The sequence below is a fragment of the Bufo bufo genome, chromosome 8, assembly GCF_905171765.1.
Source record: "Bufo bufo chromosome 8, aBufBuf1.1, whole genome shotgun sequence".
In the NCBI taxonomy this organism is placed as follows: domain Eukaryota; kingdom Metazoa; phylum Chordata; class Amphibia; order Anura; family Bufonidae; genus Bufo; species Bufo bufo.
In genome coordinates this window covers 10,305,699-10,323,753 of record NC_053396.1, presented here as the reverse complement: position 1 = coordinate 10,323,753, position 18,055 = coordinate 10,305,699, and the positions used below count along the sequence as shown (strand labels likewise).

General features: G+C 39.5%; 1 protein-coding gene across 4 annotated transcripts in view; it reads left to right on the top strand.

Annotated features, from left to right (window-relative positions):
* Positions 1 to 18,040, top strand: part of GRIN1 (glutamate ionotropic receptor NMDA type subunit 1) — a 99,150-nt gene extending 81,110 nt beyond the window's left edge. For 2 of the 4 annotated variants that reach the window (XM_040405359.1, XM_040405358.1), the window contains 3 exons: positions 1,392 to 1,537; positions 5,989 to 6,099; positions 17,972 to 18,040. In XM_040405359.1, coding sequence (XP_040261293.1) covers positions 1,392 to 1,537; positions 5,989 to 6,099; positions 17,972 to 18,040 — 326 coding nt within the window. The remainder of the gene's footprint in view (positions 1 to 1,391; positions 1,538 to 5,988; positions 6,100 to 17,971) is intronic. The other 2 variants (XM_040405361.1, XM_040405360.1) reach the window with 1 other exon arrangement.
* The last annotated feature ends 15 nt before the right edge of the window (positions 18,041 to 18,055 follow it).

Here is an 18,055-nt window from a genome sequence, read left to right as displayed (position 1 = left end):
CATGTGACGTGGCCAGCGTCACATGACCGACAGGCCAACCAGTCGAGCACCGAGTGATCAGCTCGGCACTCAAGGCAGACTAGGAGCAGGGAGCCACCCAGTCAGCAAAGCCGCCCTGGGAATGAGGTCAAGCACAAATCCTCATTCCTAAAGCTAAGCAACAGGTCTGCGGGCGATGGGGGACCGAGTGCACCTTCGGAACCCCGTGACATCCTTCTTCCGGTATCCCTGCTGCCGACGCTACCTCAAGAGAGTTCTCTAAAATCTGGGAGGAGAATAGGGGAGCTCTGAAAGAGGTTTCTGTGCGCATGAAAGAGTCCGCGGATAAAAAACGTAGAAATTCTCCAAAATTCCATCCTGGTGATAAAGTCTGGCTCGCTTCCAAATACATCCGGCTCAAAATACCCTCCTACAAATTGGGTCCTCGCTTCATTAGTCCATTTGAAATTCTTGAACAAATCAATGATGTTTCCTATAAGCTTAAGCTACCAGCCTCCCTACGGATACTGAATTCCTTCCATGTCTCCCTGCTGAAGCCCGTCATCCTGAATCGTTTTTTCAAGAAACCGGTCTCTGCTCCTGTTGCGGTCAGTGATGAGAACGTCTATGAAATAAAGGCCATTCTGGGGATGAAGAAGAGTAGAGGGAAAACACTGTTTCTGGTGGATTGGAAGGGGTTTGGCCCTGAGGAGAGATCTTGGGAACCCAGGGAGAACATCAATTCCCCTCTTCTGCTGAAAAAATGGGGGGGGGGGGTACTGCTATCCCAGCGGCCTGTGCCGGCGGCGCTGCTTTTTCCTCCTGCCACCCCGCTGACAAACACGGGCAGCTGCCACTGACTTGGGGACTACTCTGGAGTGGCACCTGGCAGCTACCCTACGGCCCAAGTCTATCCCCACCATCAGGGGCTCTAGTGAATACCAGGTAGCTGCTTAGTTACGCCCCTCCGGAGCATACCCAGTCAGTGGCGCAGTGGGTCCACACCCGCTTGCATAACACTCATAGCAACCAGATTCCAACTTTAATTTTCCAAAGAAGCTGTCAAAAATGAAAGTTGGAATCTGATTGGTTGCTTTGGGCAACTAAACCAGTTATACTATACACCAATTTGATAAATGACCCTATAAAAGTTTACCGGTCAGACAATTCTTATCCACCCTCAAAAAGCGGACTAAATATGAAAATTACTAAGAAAATGAGTGTAAAAATTTGTAACAATTCGTAATTTATCCTAGAACTAACAAAAAATAGCTGAATACCAGAAAGTTCTAAGAAATTAAAAAAAAAAAAAAAGTTAATTAGTAATACTTTTGGATTTTATTTAGAACATTATTATTTTTAATTTTTTACATTTTATAAAATAATTTTTCCCTTATCTGTGACCCCCCCAGGTGTCTTCATGCTTGTTGCTGGCGGTATTGTTGCCGGGATCTTCCTGATATTTATTGAGATTGCCTACAAACGACACAAGGATGCTCGGAGGAAGCAGATGCAGCTCGCTTTTGCCGCCGTTAACGTTTGGCGAAAAAACCTGCAGGTATGACAAAACGTTTTAGAGAACTTAACCAACAGGTGCGTTTGCCGTTTCGTTGTCAGAGAGCAGATTCTTCACCATAGTCCACGTCTCGTCCAGTCTACATTAAATCTTCTCCATCTCACTGTGGATTCTCAGGTGTGACCATTCTTCTATGTCTTGGTTCTCTCGCCATAGTTTGTGTGTGGGATGACCGGGTCAGTGTCAGAAGATGGCTGACAATCGAATCTTCTTAACACTGAGCGGGTCATTCTTGTCGTCCATTTCTTCTGTTATGAAATGGCATTTGTTGACCATTGTGTAAAAAAGATACTAAAACTGCAGTGGGTTTTGTGAGTCAGACTGGTTGCTATGGACCTACTGCCGAACAACAACAATATTTTATATGAAGTTGCCAAGCAGCTGTTCCCTAACAACCAGACTGTCTTATATTACGCCCTACATTTTTTAATTGCTCTAATCTTTGACATAAATCAAAAACTTCCCAAACCTTGAGAAGAGGATCTCTTCACCTAAATACATTTAGGCTGAAAGAGTAAAGGCCCCATACAAATTTGTGTATTGTCAGCCGAACCCCCCCAAAGAACGGCAGGTTTGTCTGACAATATAATTGGAGCTCTGTTGTTGCTGGGCAGTAGATCCATAGCAACAAGTTTGTCAGCTGAAAGTTGGTTTGTTCCCATTCTGCTAATGAATGGAGGGAATGGAAAGAGCTTGGAAAATGTAGGTGGAAACATCTTGACACAATCTCTTTAGTACCATCCTCACTGTTGCCAAAATTTGAATTGCAAAAATCAAGACATTAAAAGGCTATGTATACCTTCAGAGGCAATATTTATGTATGATTGCATTTTTTTCATTTTTGGATAAAAATCATATTTACAATTGGCCTTTATTAAAAATATTGAGCCATTCTGTCACAAAGATTTAACAGTTTTTCTAGCTGTGTGGCTGGTACTTTCCAATTGTGCCGATCATCTAATAAACCTTATCTCTAAACTACTAAGAGGTCATAAACACTTATTTAAGCCACATTCTTATCAGTAAGATACGAACTGAGCTAAAATGAGTGTTTATAATCTCAGAGAGCAGTGATAAGGAGCCTGTCGGCTCCCCAAATGACGAAAAAGACACAGGCTGCTACTAGAGCATCTCAGCTCTGTACACAAAAAATAATTCCATATTTTAATAAAGACCAATTGAAAAAAATATTTTTTTGCTCAAAATAAGTACAATGCAATAATAATAAAAAAAATTGCCCCCAAAAGGTGTACATAGCCTTTAAACCCAGCTTGGGAAAGCCCACTTTTGGGTGTAATTTACATAAGCCACTCCAAGTTTGTGGCTTGGTTTCCAAGGTAGTCCTAGCAAAAGCAGGATTCTTGGCATGTATGCATCCATTCCCGCCAAGAAACCCCATAAATTGGGGCACCCTGATCGCCATCTGTTTTTGCATATTGAATATAGGGCGATGTATAAAAAGTTACATCGCAGGGGGACACAATTTCTGAGGGGCTTGGATGGAAGTCATGATTATCAGAGACCCTGTTAGATTTACTAAAGGCAACCTTTGGATTATCTTATAATATTACATGTATGGCAAAAAGCCAAAAATATTCAATAAAAAAAAAAAATTGTTAAAATGCAATACTGCAGTTTTAGTTTTTGTCTTTTGTAGCAGCAGGAAATACTATTTCTATATGTGTGCGTATACAGGAAGTCATATTCTGTTGAATGTGATGTTGGACTAACCCTTCCCTTTCAGCCGGGGCAACAAAGAAACGTGACCAAGTGAATCCATTTCATTGATGTTATATTGGACTGCACTTTCCTGATGGTCTACAGCATCCACATGGGTTCTTTACTATTTCATACAACTTCATATATTTTCCATACAACCTCCATGTTCCACACTGAAACACAAGCCCCATGGCTATCACATAACCATGTGTCTGAGTCACCAAGATATTGAGGCTCGTCAAACACCAACAGACCGCGCAGTCCACCAGTACCTCCCCATATGTTGGTGACAAATGGATAACGAACCCATGTCTGTCCTGTAGCATGATACATGACGATTAGTTGCCATGTTGCTGTTAATCTACTGGTAAAAAAATTTGAAGACAGATGCTGGTTATTTAAAAAAAAAAGTTCATATGAATGAATAAACAAAACAGGTTTGTGAAAAAAACATAAAGAAATACAATAAAAAACTAAAGTGCAGTTGCAATCTACATAATCAAGATGAATTCATATAAATTATTGTGGTGCATGTGCTCTTTCTGTGAGGTCCTGCAGACCTGGGAGACCTAGACAATGATTTAGAGGTGGGAGGGGGTTATAACAACTGGGTAAATATTTAGAAAAAACATAGTATTGTCTGAGAAAACAATTGGGGGACAGTCATAAAAATGTCAGCTTGCCATACACATTAGATGTATGTTGGCTGGATCTGCTGATTTCAGCAGGACCAACCAACCATCTCATGTATATGAGGTCCTCCTGACATACGCTGTCGAGGGAGACAAGGATCAGATAGTTGGATTTTAACATGCCTGATCCTTTTATCCTCAGGGGGGAGCCGCCATCAAAACAAATGGTTCTCTCTAGTTTCCATGCTTTACTAAAGAACGCACCCCTGTGACATCTGGATGGAGGTTCACAACCTGAGGGTCAGGACTCCGTATGTGAAATTCCAGAATTTTTGTAATTTTATTTTTTATTTTTATTTTTTAGCCTTTGCTTGTTAGATATAGAATATATTGCTTTCAGAACAGAGTAGGATCCCAGAGAAATGGCATTCAAGTTGATAGAAATCTAGCAAGATAAAAAAAAAAATTCCCATTGGATCCTGTATGAAGGAGCCTTGCCCTTAAAATACAGACGAAGAGAAAATTAATTAGTGCCGTAGATCCTTTATAATGTCTTAATCAATCTTGTAAGTTGTACAAGAAACACGAGCTATATTTTCCCAGAAACTTGGGGGTCAGATCATGGTGAAAAATCCAAAAACAGCAAAAACAATATAGATTTATAGGTGTACATGTTATTTTTGGATCCCGATACGTAACGTTTCTCAGATTCTTTTTTTTTTTCAATTTTGTTGCACCCCTCCCCCCAAAAAATTTCAGCTTGCTAAATACAGATGGTAAGAGCTTAATTTCTGGTGTCTGGTCTCTCGGGAACTCTCTCCCTTTCGTGTTCGTTCGGGGAGAAGTCTGCCAGCCAGGGGCACTAGACTGTCACGAGCACCACAATTTTCACTTGCCAACCTTCTAGAAATCCCCTGCGCCCCGTGTCAACGTAGGGGAAATTTTTTTTTTGTACATGTTACGTGTGCATGTCACTCTGTGGGGACTGTGAAAAAATAAAATAAAAACAATCTTACAATCTGAGACCTTTCCACAGGTGGGAACTTCAGAAAACAAAAGTCTGTCACGTTACTAGAAGGAAGGCAAGTGGAAAAAATCTATTTGTTTAAGCAAAAATTTGGATTTGGGATAATACATGGAGCAAAATATAGTCATTCCATGCCATCCATCCCGCTTAAACCCCATTTGTGCATGCCTATCGAAAAGGAAAACAACAAATCCCAAAATTTATCCCATTGATGGTGCCCGGGCACCTATGGAATAAATTTTTGTTATACTCAGTGTTGGTATAACAGAACAAGCCTCATCTTTTTCTTTTCTCTCCCACCTTTTATGATTTCACAACATTTTCTTATGCAATGTCAAAAATAGCTAATGCTTCTCTTATTTCATTTGCTATTTTTATTTTTTATTTTTTTTTAGAAAGTATTATTTTCATTTTTTTCTTTTTATTTATTTTTGCTTTTGGACAAAAAAACAACAAACAAAAACGCTTTGCGCCAATGCACCATTAAAATTTTTGACTACATTTTTTACAGAAATCTCATACAATGGCTGCTTTCTAATGCCGTCTTCTATCTTTCTTGTGACATTGCCTCCAGCTTAAAGAGCCTAACCTTCTCTAGACACCCACACAGTCCTTATACCCTCAAATAGATGCACTTAGAGTCCACTGCCACTGTCCATGGTCACCGTAACTTAAATTGGCATTTAAGTATGGCCCATAGAGCATTATGTATGTAATTCAAGAATTTTTTTCCCTAATTAACAAAGCCCATGTTTATACAAAGTAGATGTAGATACACAACTCCTTCTTTGACTCCAAGTTCTGTAGAAGACATTAGTGGATCTTACCCAGTACAACTAGTAAACCTTCTACTATATAACTGGTGACCATTTTGTTGACATGTTCTCCTTGACCATGAATCCACCGTAGCTAGGTGACATTAATCCTTAGACCATAGTCCATACAGAGTCTTGAGAGATAGGCCAACCTCTTGTCACCTTGGACTATATTCGGTATAGAGGTAGTTGAAAGAGAGGCACATTAGGTATCTAATGGCTTATACATATTCATTTTAGGATAGAAAAAGTGGTAGAGCAGAACCTGACCCTAAAAAGAAAGCCTCTTTTAGGTCCATCACCTCAACCCTGGCCTCCAGCTTCAAGAGACGTAGGTCCTGCAAAGACACGGTAAGGAAGAAGAATTCAGCTCTCTTTCTTTCTCTCTCTCACTCTGACTTACTCTCTGGCTCTTACTCTCTCTCTCTTGCTTGCACTCTCAGAGGGAGTGCTTTGCTTTCTCTTACTTTCTGTCTCTTGCTTGCTCTCTTTTCTGTATGGCTCAACCTCTTCATCTTCTCTTCTAATTCTTCGTCTTTGTCTCTGGCTCTCTCTCTATCTCTCTGTTTCTTAATTCCTTCTACCATTTCATTGGTTGCCAAATGCCCATCCAGAAGCTGCGCATTGTACATGCAAGTACATTCCAGCCCCATGTTTTTGTCAAGAGTCAGTCATCGAAATCTAAGGAAATTTTAATTTTCTGGGCTCCATCATCAAACATGGAGCCGGTCTATAAATTTTTGGTCAGTCTTAAGACACCGCTAATGGCATAATTTTTTTAATTCTTAAAAAAAAAATAAAAAAAAAATTGGAAGAAATTCTTTGCGTTTATTGGTGCCGATCTTAAACCGAGACTTTTTGGTGTTTACTTTTATTTTTATGATTTTTTTACGTGTTCCTTCCTGTTCGTTGTTGTAAGCTTTCTGGACACACACTATATTTTTGTTATTTTGGCAAAGTTTCACATCACTAAGGGTCATGTTTGTGTCACAAGTTTGTGTACTCTTTTTGTTTGTGATGACAGCATCTTGCTGAAGAGACCCCCCCCCCCCACCCACACACTGAAAAATCGACCCCCCCCTTTAACTCTCAACCCCTTCCAGATGTGTTCCATTAATTCCAAATGCAACAATTTGCTTGATTAAGAAAACTATTTTTATAGGGTAATTAATACCAACACAAAAATACTGTACAAAATCAGAATTGTCAAACTGTATGTTACTGGTTTTTACTGTGTTTTTATAAATGTCAGTTCGTTAGGGTAAATTTGTTTCTAAAACCAATGTGAATTTTTTTTGTGTGGATGTACCATGTGCTAGGTTTGTATACCTTGTATATCGTCACAGTTTAATCAATTTGTATACCTCATATACATGCACACACTATGACATACTGTCTAAACCTACCTTCCATAAAAATCACCTTAGGCAATGGGTAACCAGGCGCTGAGGTAGGCTGCACCATTAGGACATAATTTTGCAAAACGTTCCAACATATTCTACAGTTACATCTATTACTGATATCTCACGTAAAATTTTTTCCCATCCTCCATTGGATACAATAGACTGTAGACATCGACTGTTCTAATTAATAGGTGGATATTGAGAGAGGGTAGTGGAGGTCTCATCTCACCCTAAAGTCATGTAGATATCTGGCCACCGATGAGTGACTTATTATTACAGGAAGACTTGGGCAAAAAGTTATATATTATACCTAGTACAAGTTCTGCAGGGGCGGGGCATGAGACCAGGATTCTCCCTTTTGTGGTTCTACAGGGGCGGAGCATGAGACCAGGATTCTCCCTTTTGTGGTTCTACAGGGGCGGAGCATGAGACCAGGATTTTCCTTTTTGTGCTCCACTCCCTTAGGCCCGGAACAAGGCTTACAACAGACATCAACTGTCCAGGACTGTTCTTCTAAATAATTCCATTTCATTTGTATGGGGATGTGCTGATTCACCCTGACAGATGATGTTGGAGGACAGAAGGATCAGGCATGTGGAATTTCAGCTTCCAATCATTTGTTCTCAAGAGATAGATAAGCCGCCACTGCCAGAGTTGTCAGTTGTACTATCTTTCCCCATTGAGAATACATGCATGTTTTGCTGAGCCCATGGTGTATCTGGGAGTCAGGAAGAATGGCTATTGGCTGAGTGGCAGCTATTGACGGGCATATGGGCACCTTCACGGGAATCACACCTTTTCAAGGTGGCCATATACATGAGATGTTGAAGGTGTAGAGGCATCAATGGTTTTTCAACCATCAACATAGTTCTATCTAATATGTATGGCCACGTTAATGATTTCTGATGTCCTGGAAGAGTTTAGAATATCTAGATAAAAAGAACTGACATGTCATGTATATATGGCTTATCTAAAGATTCCCAGTTTTAAGGCTAAAGATAAATCAGCGCAGTAAATGAATCTACTATTTTATCTCGTGGTTCAGCGGTTCAAGGATTTTTATTCTCCGATAAGTACAAAAACAACAAACAGTGCATTCGGAAAGTTTTCAGACTCTCACTTTTTTCACATTTTGTTATGATTTGGCCTTGTGTTAAAATATATATTTTTTTCCAGTTTTCCACCTTCATTCTGCACCCGATTCCTCATAATGAGAAGGTGATAAAATGTTCAAAATCTTTGTTCATTTATTGAAACAAAAAAAATCCTTTACTGGGGACATAAGTATTCAGCCTCAGCCCCCTTACTGAGGACATAAGTATTCAGCCCCCTTACTGAGGACATAAGTATTCAGCCCCCTTACTGAGGACATAAGTATTCAGCCCCCTACTGAGGACATAAGTATTCAGCCCCCTTACTGAGGACATAAGTATTCAGCCCCCTTACTGAGGACATAAGTATTCAGACCTCTTACCCGGGACTTAGGTGAAGCCCCTTTGGCAGTAATTCCAGCCTCCAGTCTTCTTGGAGATGATGCCACAAGGTTTCCACACCTAGATTTGGAGATATCTGCTGTTCTTCTCTGCAGATCCTCTCCAGCACTGTCAGGTTGGATGGAGAGCCATCGGTGGACAACTATTTTTAGGTCTCTCCAGAGAGTCTCTTCTGTGTTGTCTTGGCTGTGTGCTTAGGATCATTGTCTTGTTGGAAGTTGAACCTTCGGCCCAGTCTGAGGTCCAGAGCTCTGGATCAGGTTTTTATTAAGAATATCTCTGTACTTTGCTCCTTTCAGATTTCCCTCCACCCTGACCAGTCTCCCTGTCCACCCAGCATGATCCTGCCACCACCATGCTTTACTGTAGGGATGGTATTGGGCAGGTGATGAGCAGTTCCAGGTTTCCTCAAGACATGATGCTTAGAATTGAGGTCAAAAAGCCAAATCTTGGTTTCATCCCATCAGAGAATCTTTTTTCTCACCGTCTGAGAGTCCTTTAGGTGATTTCTTTTCTTTTTTATTTTGCAAACGTTCATGTGTTTTTTACTAAGGAGAGGCTTCTTTCTGGCCGCTGTGTCATAAAGCCCAGATTGGTGGAGGCTGCAGTGATTGTCGACCTTCTGGAAGTTTCTCCAATCTGCACACAGAATCTTTGTAGCTAAGCCAGTGACCATTGGGTTCCTGGCCACCTCTCTTACCAAGGCCCTTCTCCTCTGATTACTTAGTTTGGTGGGGCTGCCAGCTCTAGGAAGAATCCTGGTTGTTCCAAACTTCTTCCATTTAAGAATTATGAAGGCCAGGGATGGACTGAGAACTTAAAAGGGACCCTGGAAAAAAAAAACTAAAGTAGCCTAATGTTGTAGGTGGGTCCAAACTGAAAGAAGTTGGAGCAATGCAAGTAGGAAAGGACAACAGAAGTAGATGAGGCCAGCAATATTGCAGTGCAGCAAAAAATACTGCCCCAACAGAAACAAATACCATAGTGCAGCACAAAATACTGCCACCCCGCTGCAGTATTCAACTGTATCATTGTGCTGAGTACTTGAATTCAGGAGGGCGTCCGATGCTCCTAGCATTAATGAATGTACCTGGTCGGCAGCGTAAGCATCAGCCCACTGGGAAATTTCCCTGTACAGTCTATGGGCGGTTGTGTCCTGATGAAGGCCACTGTGCTCTTGGGAACTTTCAGTGCAGCAGAAATGCTTTCATCCCATTCCCCAGATGTGTACCTCCAGAAGATCATGTCTCTGAGCTCTGCAGGCAGTTCTTTCCTCCTCATGGCTTGATTTTTGCTGTGAGACCTTATATAGACAGTGCTGTGTCTTTCCAAATCATGTCCAATCCAATGAATTTACCACAGGTGACTCCAATCAAGGTGGAGAAACATCTCAAAGATGATCCAGAGAAATGGGAGGCCCCAGAGCTAAATGTCAAGAGTCAGAGCAAAAGGTCTGAATACTTATGTCCAGGCGAAATTAGAGTTTTTCCTTTTTAACAAATTTACAAAAAAATTCTAACATTCTCTTTTTCACCTTCTTATTATGGGACATTGAGTGCAGAATGATGGGGGAAACTTGATTTATTTTTTACATTTTAGCACAAGGAGCAACATTACAAAATGTGAAAAAAGTGAAAGGGTCTGAAGACTTTCCGAATGCATTGTAAAATGGGTCATATGAATAACACTGTGCATGTCATGGTTGGACACCCTTGCAACTTGTGGTAAAAAAAATATCCCAAGAAGAGATAGGGGTCACTTCCGATGGTCAACTACACATTGAAATCTTCCACCATATTGGAAAAACCTTAGTCCAATCAATATGATCCTTCCTTTGGCTCCAACCTGTGGCTGTTCCACTGTGGTGAAACTCTTTGACATAGTATGTTGGGAGTTGTAGAGAACCACCCACAGGTTGGAGACCACTGCCTTATATCATAGATTATTTCTCTTTCACTCTCATTTTGTGCAAGATATAGGAGGCCTTGCAGCAATATGTAGGACACCTGAGGAAGGGTAGATGTTTCACTCAACATATGTCCACCATAATGCAGCTCAATACCACATAGAAATGGCAGAGCATTAGGGCCGTTGAGCTTGGTGAGAACCGCATAATCAAGAAACGGGGGGAGGGGCTGGCAGAAAAAGCAGGGGGAGCAAGTTTGCACAGAGTGGCTTGGTCCCACCCTCGGTGCACTGAACTGCTCATTTGCATATTGATTAAAACCACTTTTCGCTAAGTGGTGACAGACTCCCTTTAATCCTGATTCCATATCTACAAACCGGATTCCAAAAAAGTTGGGACGCTAAACAAATTGTGAATAAAAACTGAATGCAATGATGTGGAGATGGCAAATGTCAATATTTTATTTGTAATAGAATGTAGATGACAGATCAAACGTTTAATCCGAGTAAATGTATCATTTTAAAGGAAAAATACGTTGATTCAAAATTTCACGGTGTCAACAAATCCCCAAAAAGTTGGGACAAGTAGCAATAAGAGGCTGGAAAAAGTAAATTTGAGCATAACGAAGAGCTGGAAGACCAATTAACACTAATTAGGTCAATTGGCGACATGATTGGGTATAAAAAGAGCTTCTCAGAGTGGCAGTGTCTCTCAGAAGCCAAGATGGGTAGAGGATCACCAATTCCCACAATGTTGCACAGAAAGATAGTGGAGCAATATCAGAAAGGTGTTACCCAGCGAAACATTGCAAAGACTTTGCATCTATCATCATCAACTGTGCATAACATCATCCGAAGATTCAGAGAATCTGGAACAATCTCTGTGCGTAAGGGTCAAGGCCGTAAAACCATACTGGATGCCCGTGATCTCCGGGCCCTTAAACGACACTGCACCACAAACAGGAATGCTACTGTAAAGGAATACTTCCAGAAACCATTGTCAGTGAACACAATCCACCGTGCCATTCGCCGTTGCCAGCCGAAACTCTACAGTGCAAAGAAGAAGCCATTTCTAAGCAAGATCCACAAGCTCAGGCGTTTTCACTGGGCCAGGGATCATTTAAAATGGAGTGTGGCAAAATGGAAGACTGTTCTGTGGTCAGACGAGTCACGATTCGAAGTTCTTTTTGGAAATCTGGGACGCCATGTGATCCGGCCCAAAGAGGACAAGGACAACCCAAGTTGTTATCAACGCTCAGTTCAGAAGCCTGCATCTCTGATGGTATGGGGTTGCATGAGTGCGTGTGGCATGGGCAGCTTGCATGTCTGGAAAGGCACCATCAATGCAGAAAAATATATTCAGGTTCTAGAACAACATCTGCTCCCATCCAGACGTCATCTCCTTCAGGGAAGACCCTGCATTTTTCAACAAGATAATGCCAGACCACATTCTGCATCAATCACAGCATCATGGCTGCGTAGGAGAAGGATCCGGGTACTGAAATGGCCAGTCTGCAGTCCAGATCTTTCACCTATTGAGAACATTTGGCGCATCATAAAGAGGAAGGTGCAACAAAGAAGGCCCAAGACGATTGAACAGTTAGAGGCCTGTATTAGACAAGAATGGGAGAGCATTCCTATTTCTAAACTTGAGAAACTGATCTCCTCGGTCCCCAGACGTCTGTTGAGTGTTGTAAGAAGAAGGGGAGATGCCACACAGTGGTGAAAATGGCCTTGTCCCAACTTTTTGGGGATTTGTTGACACCATGAAATTCTGATTCAACATATTTTTCCCTTAAAATGGTACATTTTCTCAGTTTAAACTTTTGTTCCGTGATTTATGTTCTATTCTGAATAAAATATTAGAAGTTGGCACCTCCACATCATTGCATTCAGTTTTTATTCACGATTTGTATAGTGTCCCAACTTTTTTGGAATCCGGTTTGTATTACTGCCAGGTCAGTGTCACCTTGTAGTTCTTACAAATAGTCAGGCAGCAACACAACCACATACCGAGCGTGTGCTTTGAGGGCCGCAGAGAGTACACGGCACACACCGTGCACAGATCAGACCGGCACACAATGGCGTTTTATCTTCTAACACATTGCAGCTTTTTTCACGCCTTGCGCTGAGATGGCAGGACAAAGCCTCCCCTGCCGAGGCGGCACAATGAAGGACGGTTGTATTTTTAACCTTCTATTTTCGATAGAAATAAGAAAAGAACTTGGAAGGCAGATGCTGAATATCCAAGTCTCCCTGTAACTTCTACCACACAGAGACCTCACAAATAGCCCTAAGTCCATCATAATTTATAAAATAGAAAAATTAATCAAAGTGCATTCCTCAACATATAGCATTTCTGTTAAATCTGCGTACACACCTCGGGAAAATGCTGCTCTATTCACCTTCAAAGCTGCATTCGACCTTCTTCTGCATCCACACTTGGATGTGACATAATATATAACAGGCCATGTGTATTTCTTGATTGTTTCAAGCTATTTAAAATAACATTTCAAAAACTCTGAAAATCATCGGAATTAAAAATCTACCGTGTTGACATGGTTACAGACTACAAACAAACCCGGTGTAGTCTGATCTCCTCGTGAAAAGCTCAGACAGTAAATGAGGAGGCAGGTGGAAGGAGGTGACACAAGACTGCAATATCAGACTGCACAGTGTTTGTAGTCTGTTACTATGGAGAGAAATGCGTCTGTAAACGAACTGTAGACATTAATGAATAAGACTATGCAAAAAAGTTACTTTACCTTTTAAGATACATCGGGGCAATGTCGATGGTTGCATTCAAGCGCACACCCTTGTTTAAATGGTCACCTGAGCTTCCATACCTTGTACTGTACAAAACCCAGCAGAATTAGGAATGCTGCTCTGGAGGTAAATGGAGTATTAAAAAAAACACGGTAAAACACAAGATAACAAGCAGGGGAGCAAAATAAAAAATAGATATCCTATTACTATAAAAGCGTACAATAGACAGGAATCAAAATCTACCTGTCAAACGAGCATCAATGGTAGATTTTAGGAGACCCCTTATTCATATCAAGATTTGCCTGGAGCTGCTCAAGAGCAATGGACTTTGACATCCATTATATAAACCCTTCCAGGAAGATGCACCTTGAAAACACATTTACAGTGCCTCCACTGTACCTTCTAGACTGCCCAATATTTGGGCATATTATCGGGAACGATCGTACCTACGAACGCTCGTTGCCAACAATCTGTTCGTCTAAATGTGCCGCAGAAACGCCGGTTCGTGGGTGATCCCGTCGTTCGTGCAGACACATCAATCATCGTGCGGTCTAAACAGCGATCCGCTGACCAGAAACAATGCAGCTGTAGGAGGACGAGGGGTATCAATAGTGACTGCTCGTCCTCATACTGTGAAGGAGATCACCGCATGTAAATACAGCGATCACCTCCACTGAACGAGCAGCCGACTGTCAGGAAGGAATTGGCTTTAACATCAGGACGTGTAAATCTGCCTTTAAGTCAGTCTTTGTTAACACTTCAAGGCACAAAGGAAACAGGTCCTCCTTCTATCCTGTCAATTGGAAGATAACCCAATAGAGATTCAGAGTGCTAATTACCATCATCAGTTTCTGCCGCCCCAAACAGTGACGCTCATCTACCTGACATCAGCAGTCAGAGAAGAGTCAGGAGGCCCCAATACACATTAGATGTTAGGAAAACTCACCGAAATCAGAGAGTTTGGTCGACATAGATCTAGTGTGTATAGACATCTTATCTATCACTCTGAGGAACCATTCAACAAGTATGTCACACATTACACACTTCATCTTATGGAAATGTAGTTATATTCTTGTACATAGGAGGCAGTATTATAGTAGTTATATTCTTGTACATAGGAAGCAGTATTATAGTAGTTATAATCTTGTACATAGGAGCAGTATTATAGTAGTTATATTCTTGTACATAGGAGGCAGTATTATAGTAGTTATATTCTTGTACATAGGAGGCAGTATTATAGTAGTTATATTCTTGTACATAGGAGGCAGTATTATAGTAGTTATATTCTTGTACATAGAGGCAGTATTATAGTAGTTATATTCTTGTACATAGGAGCAGTATTATAGTAGTTATATTCTTGTACATAGGAGGCAGTATTATAGTAGTTATATTCTTGTACATAGGAGCAGTATTATAGTAGTTATATTCTTGTACATAGGAGCAGTATTATAGTAGTTATATTCTTGTACATAGGAGGCAGTATTATAGTAGTTATAATCTTGTACATAGGAGCAGTATTATAGTAGTTATATTCTTGTACATAGGAGGCAGTATTATAGTAGTTATATTCTTGTACATAGGAGGCAGTATTATAGTAGTTATATTCTTGTACATAGGAGCAGTATTATAGTAGTTATATTCTTGTACATAGGAAGCAGTATTATAGTAGTTATAATCTTGTACATAGGAGCAGTATTATAGTAGTTATATTCTTGTACATAGGAGGCAGTATTATAGTAGTTATATTCTTGTACATAGGGGCAGTATTATAGTAGTTATATTCTTGTACATAGGAGCAGTATTATAGTAGTTATATTCTTGTACATAGGAGGCAGTATTATAGTAGTTATATTCTTGTACATAGGAGCAGTATTATAGTAGTTATATTCTTGTACATAGGAGCAGTATTATAGTAGTTATATTCTTGTACATAGGAGGCAGTATTATAGTAGTTATAATCTTGTACATAGGAGCAGTATTATAGTAGTTATATTCTTGTACATAGGAGGCAGTATTATAGTAGTTATATTCTTGTACATAGGAGGCAGTATTATAGTAGTTATATTCTTGTACATAGGAGCAGTATTATAGTAGTTATATTCTTGTACATAGGAGCAGTATTATAGTAGTTATATTCTTGTACATAGGAGCAGTATTATAGTAGTTATATTCTTGTACATAGGAGCAGTATTATAGTAGTTATATTCTTGTACATAGGAGCAGTATTATAGTAGTTATATTCTTGTGCATAGGAGCAGTATTATAGTAGTTATATTCTTGTACATAGGAGCAGTATTATAGTAGTTATATTCTTGTACATAGGAGGTAGTATTATAGTAGTTATATTCTTGTACATAGGAGCAGTATTATAGTAGTTATATTCTTGTACATAGGAGGCGGTATTATAGTAGTTATATTCTTGTACATAGGAGGCAGTATTATAGTAGTTATATTCTTGTACATAGGAGCAGTATTATAGTAGTTATATTCTTGTACATAGGAGCAGTATTATAGTAGTTATATTCTTGTACATAGGAGCAGTATTATAGTAGTTATATTCTTGTACATAGAAGGCAGTATTATAGTAGTTATATTCTTGTACATAGGAGCAGTATTATAGTAGTTATATTCTTGTACATAGGAGCAGTATTATAGTAGTTATATTCTTGTACATAGGAGCAGTATTATAGTAGTTATATTCTTGTACATAGGAGGCAGTATTATAGTAGTTATATTCTTGTACATAGGAGGCAGTATTATAGTAGTTATATTCTTGTACATAGGAGCAGTATTATAGTAGTTATATTCTTGTACATAAGAGCAGTATTATAGTAGTTATATTCTTGTACATAGGAGCAGTATTATAGTAGTTATATTCTTGTACATAGGAGCAGTATTATAGTAGTTATATTCTTGTACATAGGAGCAGTATTATAGTAGTTATATTCTTGTACATAGGAGGCAGTATTATAGTAGTTATATTCTTGTACATAGGAGCAGTATTATAGTAGTTATATTCTTGTACATAAGAGCAGTATTATAGTAGTTATATTCTTGTATATAGGAGCAGTATTATAGTAGTTATATTCTTGTACATAGGAGCAGTATTATAGTAGTTATATTCTTGTACATAGGAGCAGTATTATAGTAGTTATATTCTTGTACATAGGAGGCAGTATTATAGTAGTTATATTCTTGTACATAGGAGCAGTATTATAGTAGTTATATTCTTGTACATAGGAGGCAGTATTATAGTAGTTATATCCTTGTACATAGGAGCAGTATTATAGTAGTTATATTCTTGTACATAGGAGCAGTATTATAGTAGTTATATTCTTGTACATAGAAGCAGTATTATAGTAGTTATATTCTTGTACATAGGAGCAGTATTATTGTAGTTATATTCTTGTACATAGGAGGCAGTATTATAGTAGTTATATTCTTGTACATAGGAGCAGTATTATAGTAGTTATATTCTTGTACATAGGAGGCAGTATTATAGTAGTTATATTCTTGTACATAGGAGCAGTATTATAGTAGTTATATTCTTGTACATAGGAGGCAGTATTATAGTAGTTATATTCTTGTACATAGGAACAGTATTATAGTAGTTATATTCTTGTACATAGGAGCAGTATTATAGTAGTTATATTCTTGTACATAGGAGTAGTATTATAGTAGTTATATTGTTGTTCATAGCAGTAGTATATTAGTAGTTATATTTGTGTTATTTTACAGCATTTATAGGCCATAAAGCACCCAATTATCTTATGAAAACCATACATTGAAGTGTTGTTGAGATTCCTGAATAATATATTTAAACTTCTAATTTATAAGGACTATTCTCAATGTTCTTGAACATTTGAGAAAGCATAATCTGTTTTTAGTATTCAGCTTTGGGATGGGGAGGAGTCGACATTTTAGGCAGTACCAGGGTTGGATACACTCTGTAAGGCTACTTTCCCACTAGCATTTTTTCTGGATCCGGCAGGGTTCAGCAAAAACGCTTTCGTTACTGATAATACAATCGTCTGCATTCGTTATGAACGGATCCGGTTGTATTATCTTTAACGGATCCGTCATAAACTCCATTGAAAGTCAATGGGGGATGGATCAGTTTCCTATTGTGTCCGAGAAAACGGATCCGTCCCCAGGACGGAAAGCAAATTACAACATGTTGCGGTTTGCTCTCCAGTATGGGAACGCAACTAAACGGAATGGAATGCATTTTGGAGCGCTCCGTTCAATTCAGTTTTGTCCCCATTGACAATGAATGGGGACAAAACTGAAGCATTTTTTCCCAGTATTGAGCCCCTATGACGGAACTCAATTCCGGAAAACTTAAACGCTACTGTAAAAGTACCCTAATTTCTATGACAACATCCTGCACCCTCCATACATTACTACACCTACATCTTCCAGCTGTAATACAGATCAAATATATGACCGTAAACTCCAATGTGTGTCCTGTATATCGTTATCAGTGTAACAAATGTTCTCAGCAGCCAGTAAGCCACCTGAATATATAACTGGCCCAACATATTGTCATTTTTACAGACATAAAACTCTGCAGAATGAAACAGAAGCTGCAACGGCAGAGTCCAGGCTTGGCCCAGGTTGATCCTCACCTTTCCTCTGTATATTTGTATTTTACAGCAATACCATCCAACTGACATCACGGGTCAGCTAAATCTGTCCGATCCCTCTGTTAGCACTGTGGTGTAGTACAAAGAAGAGAGA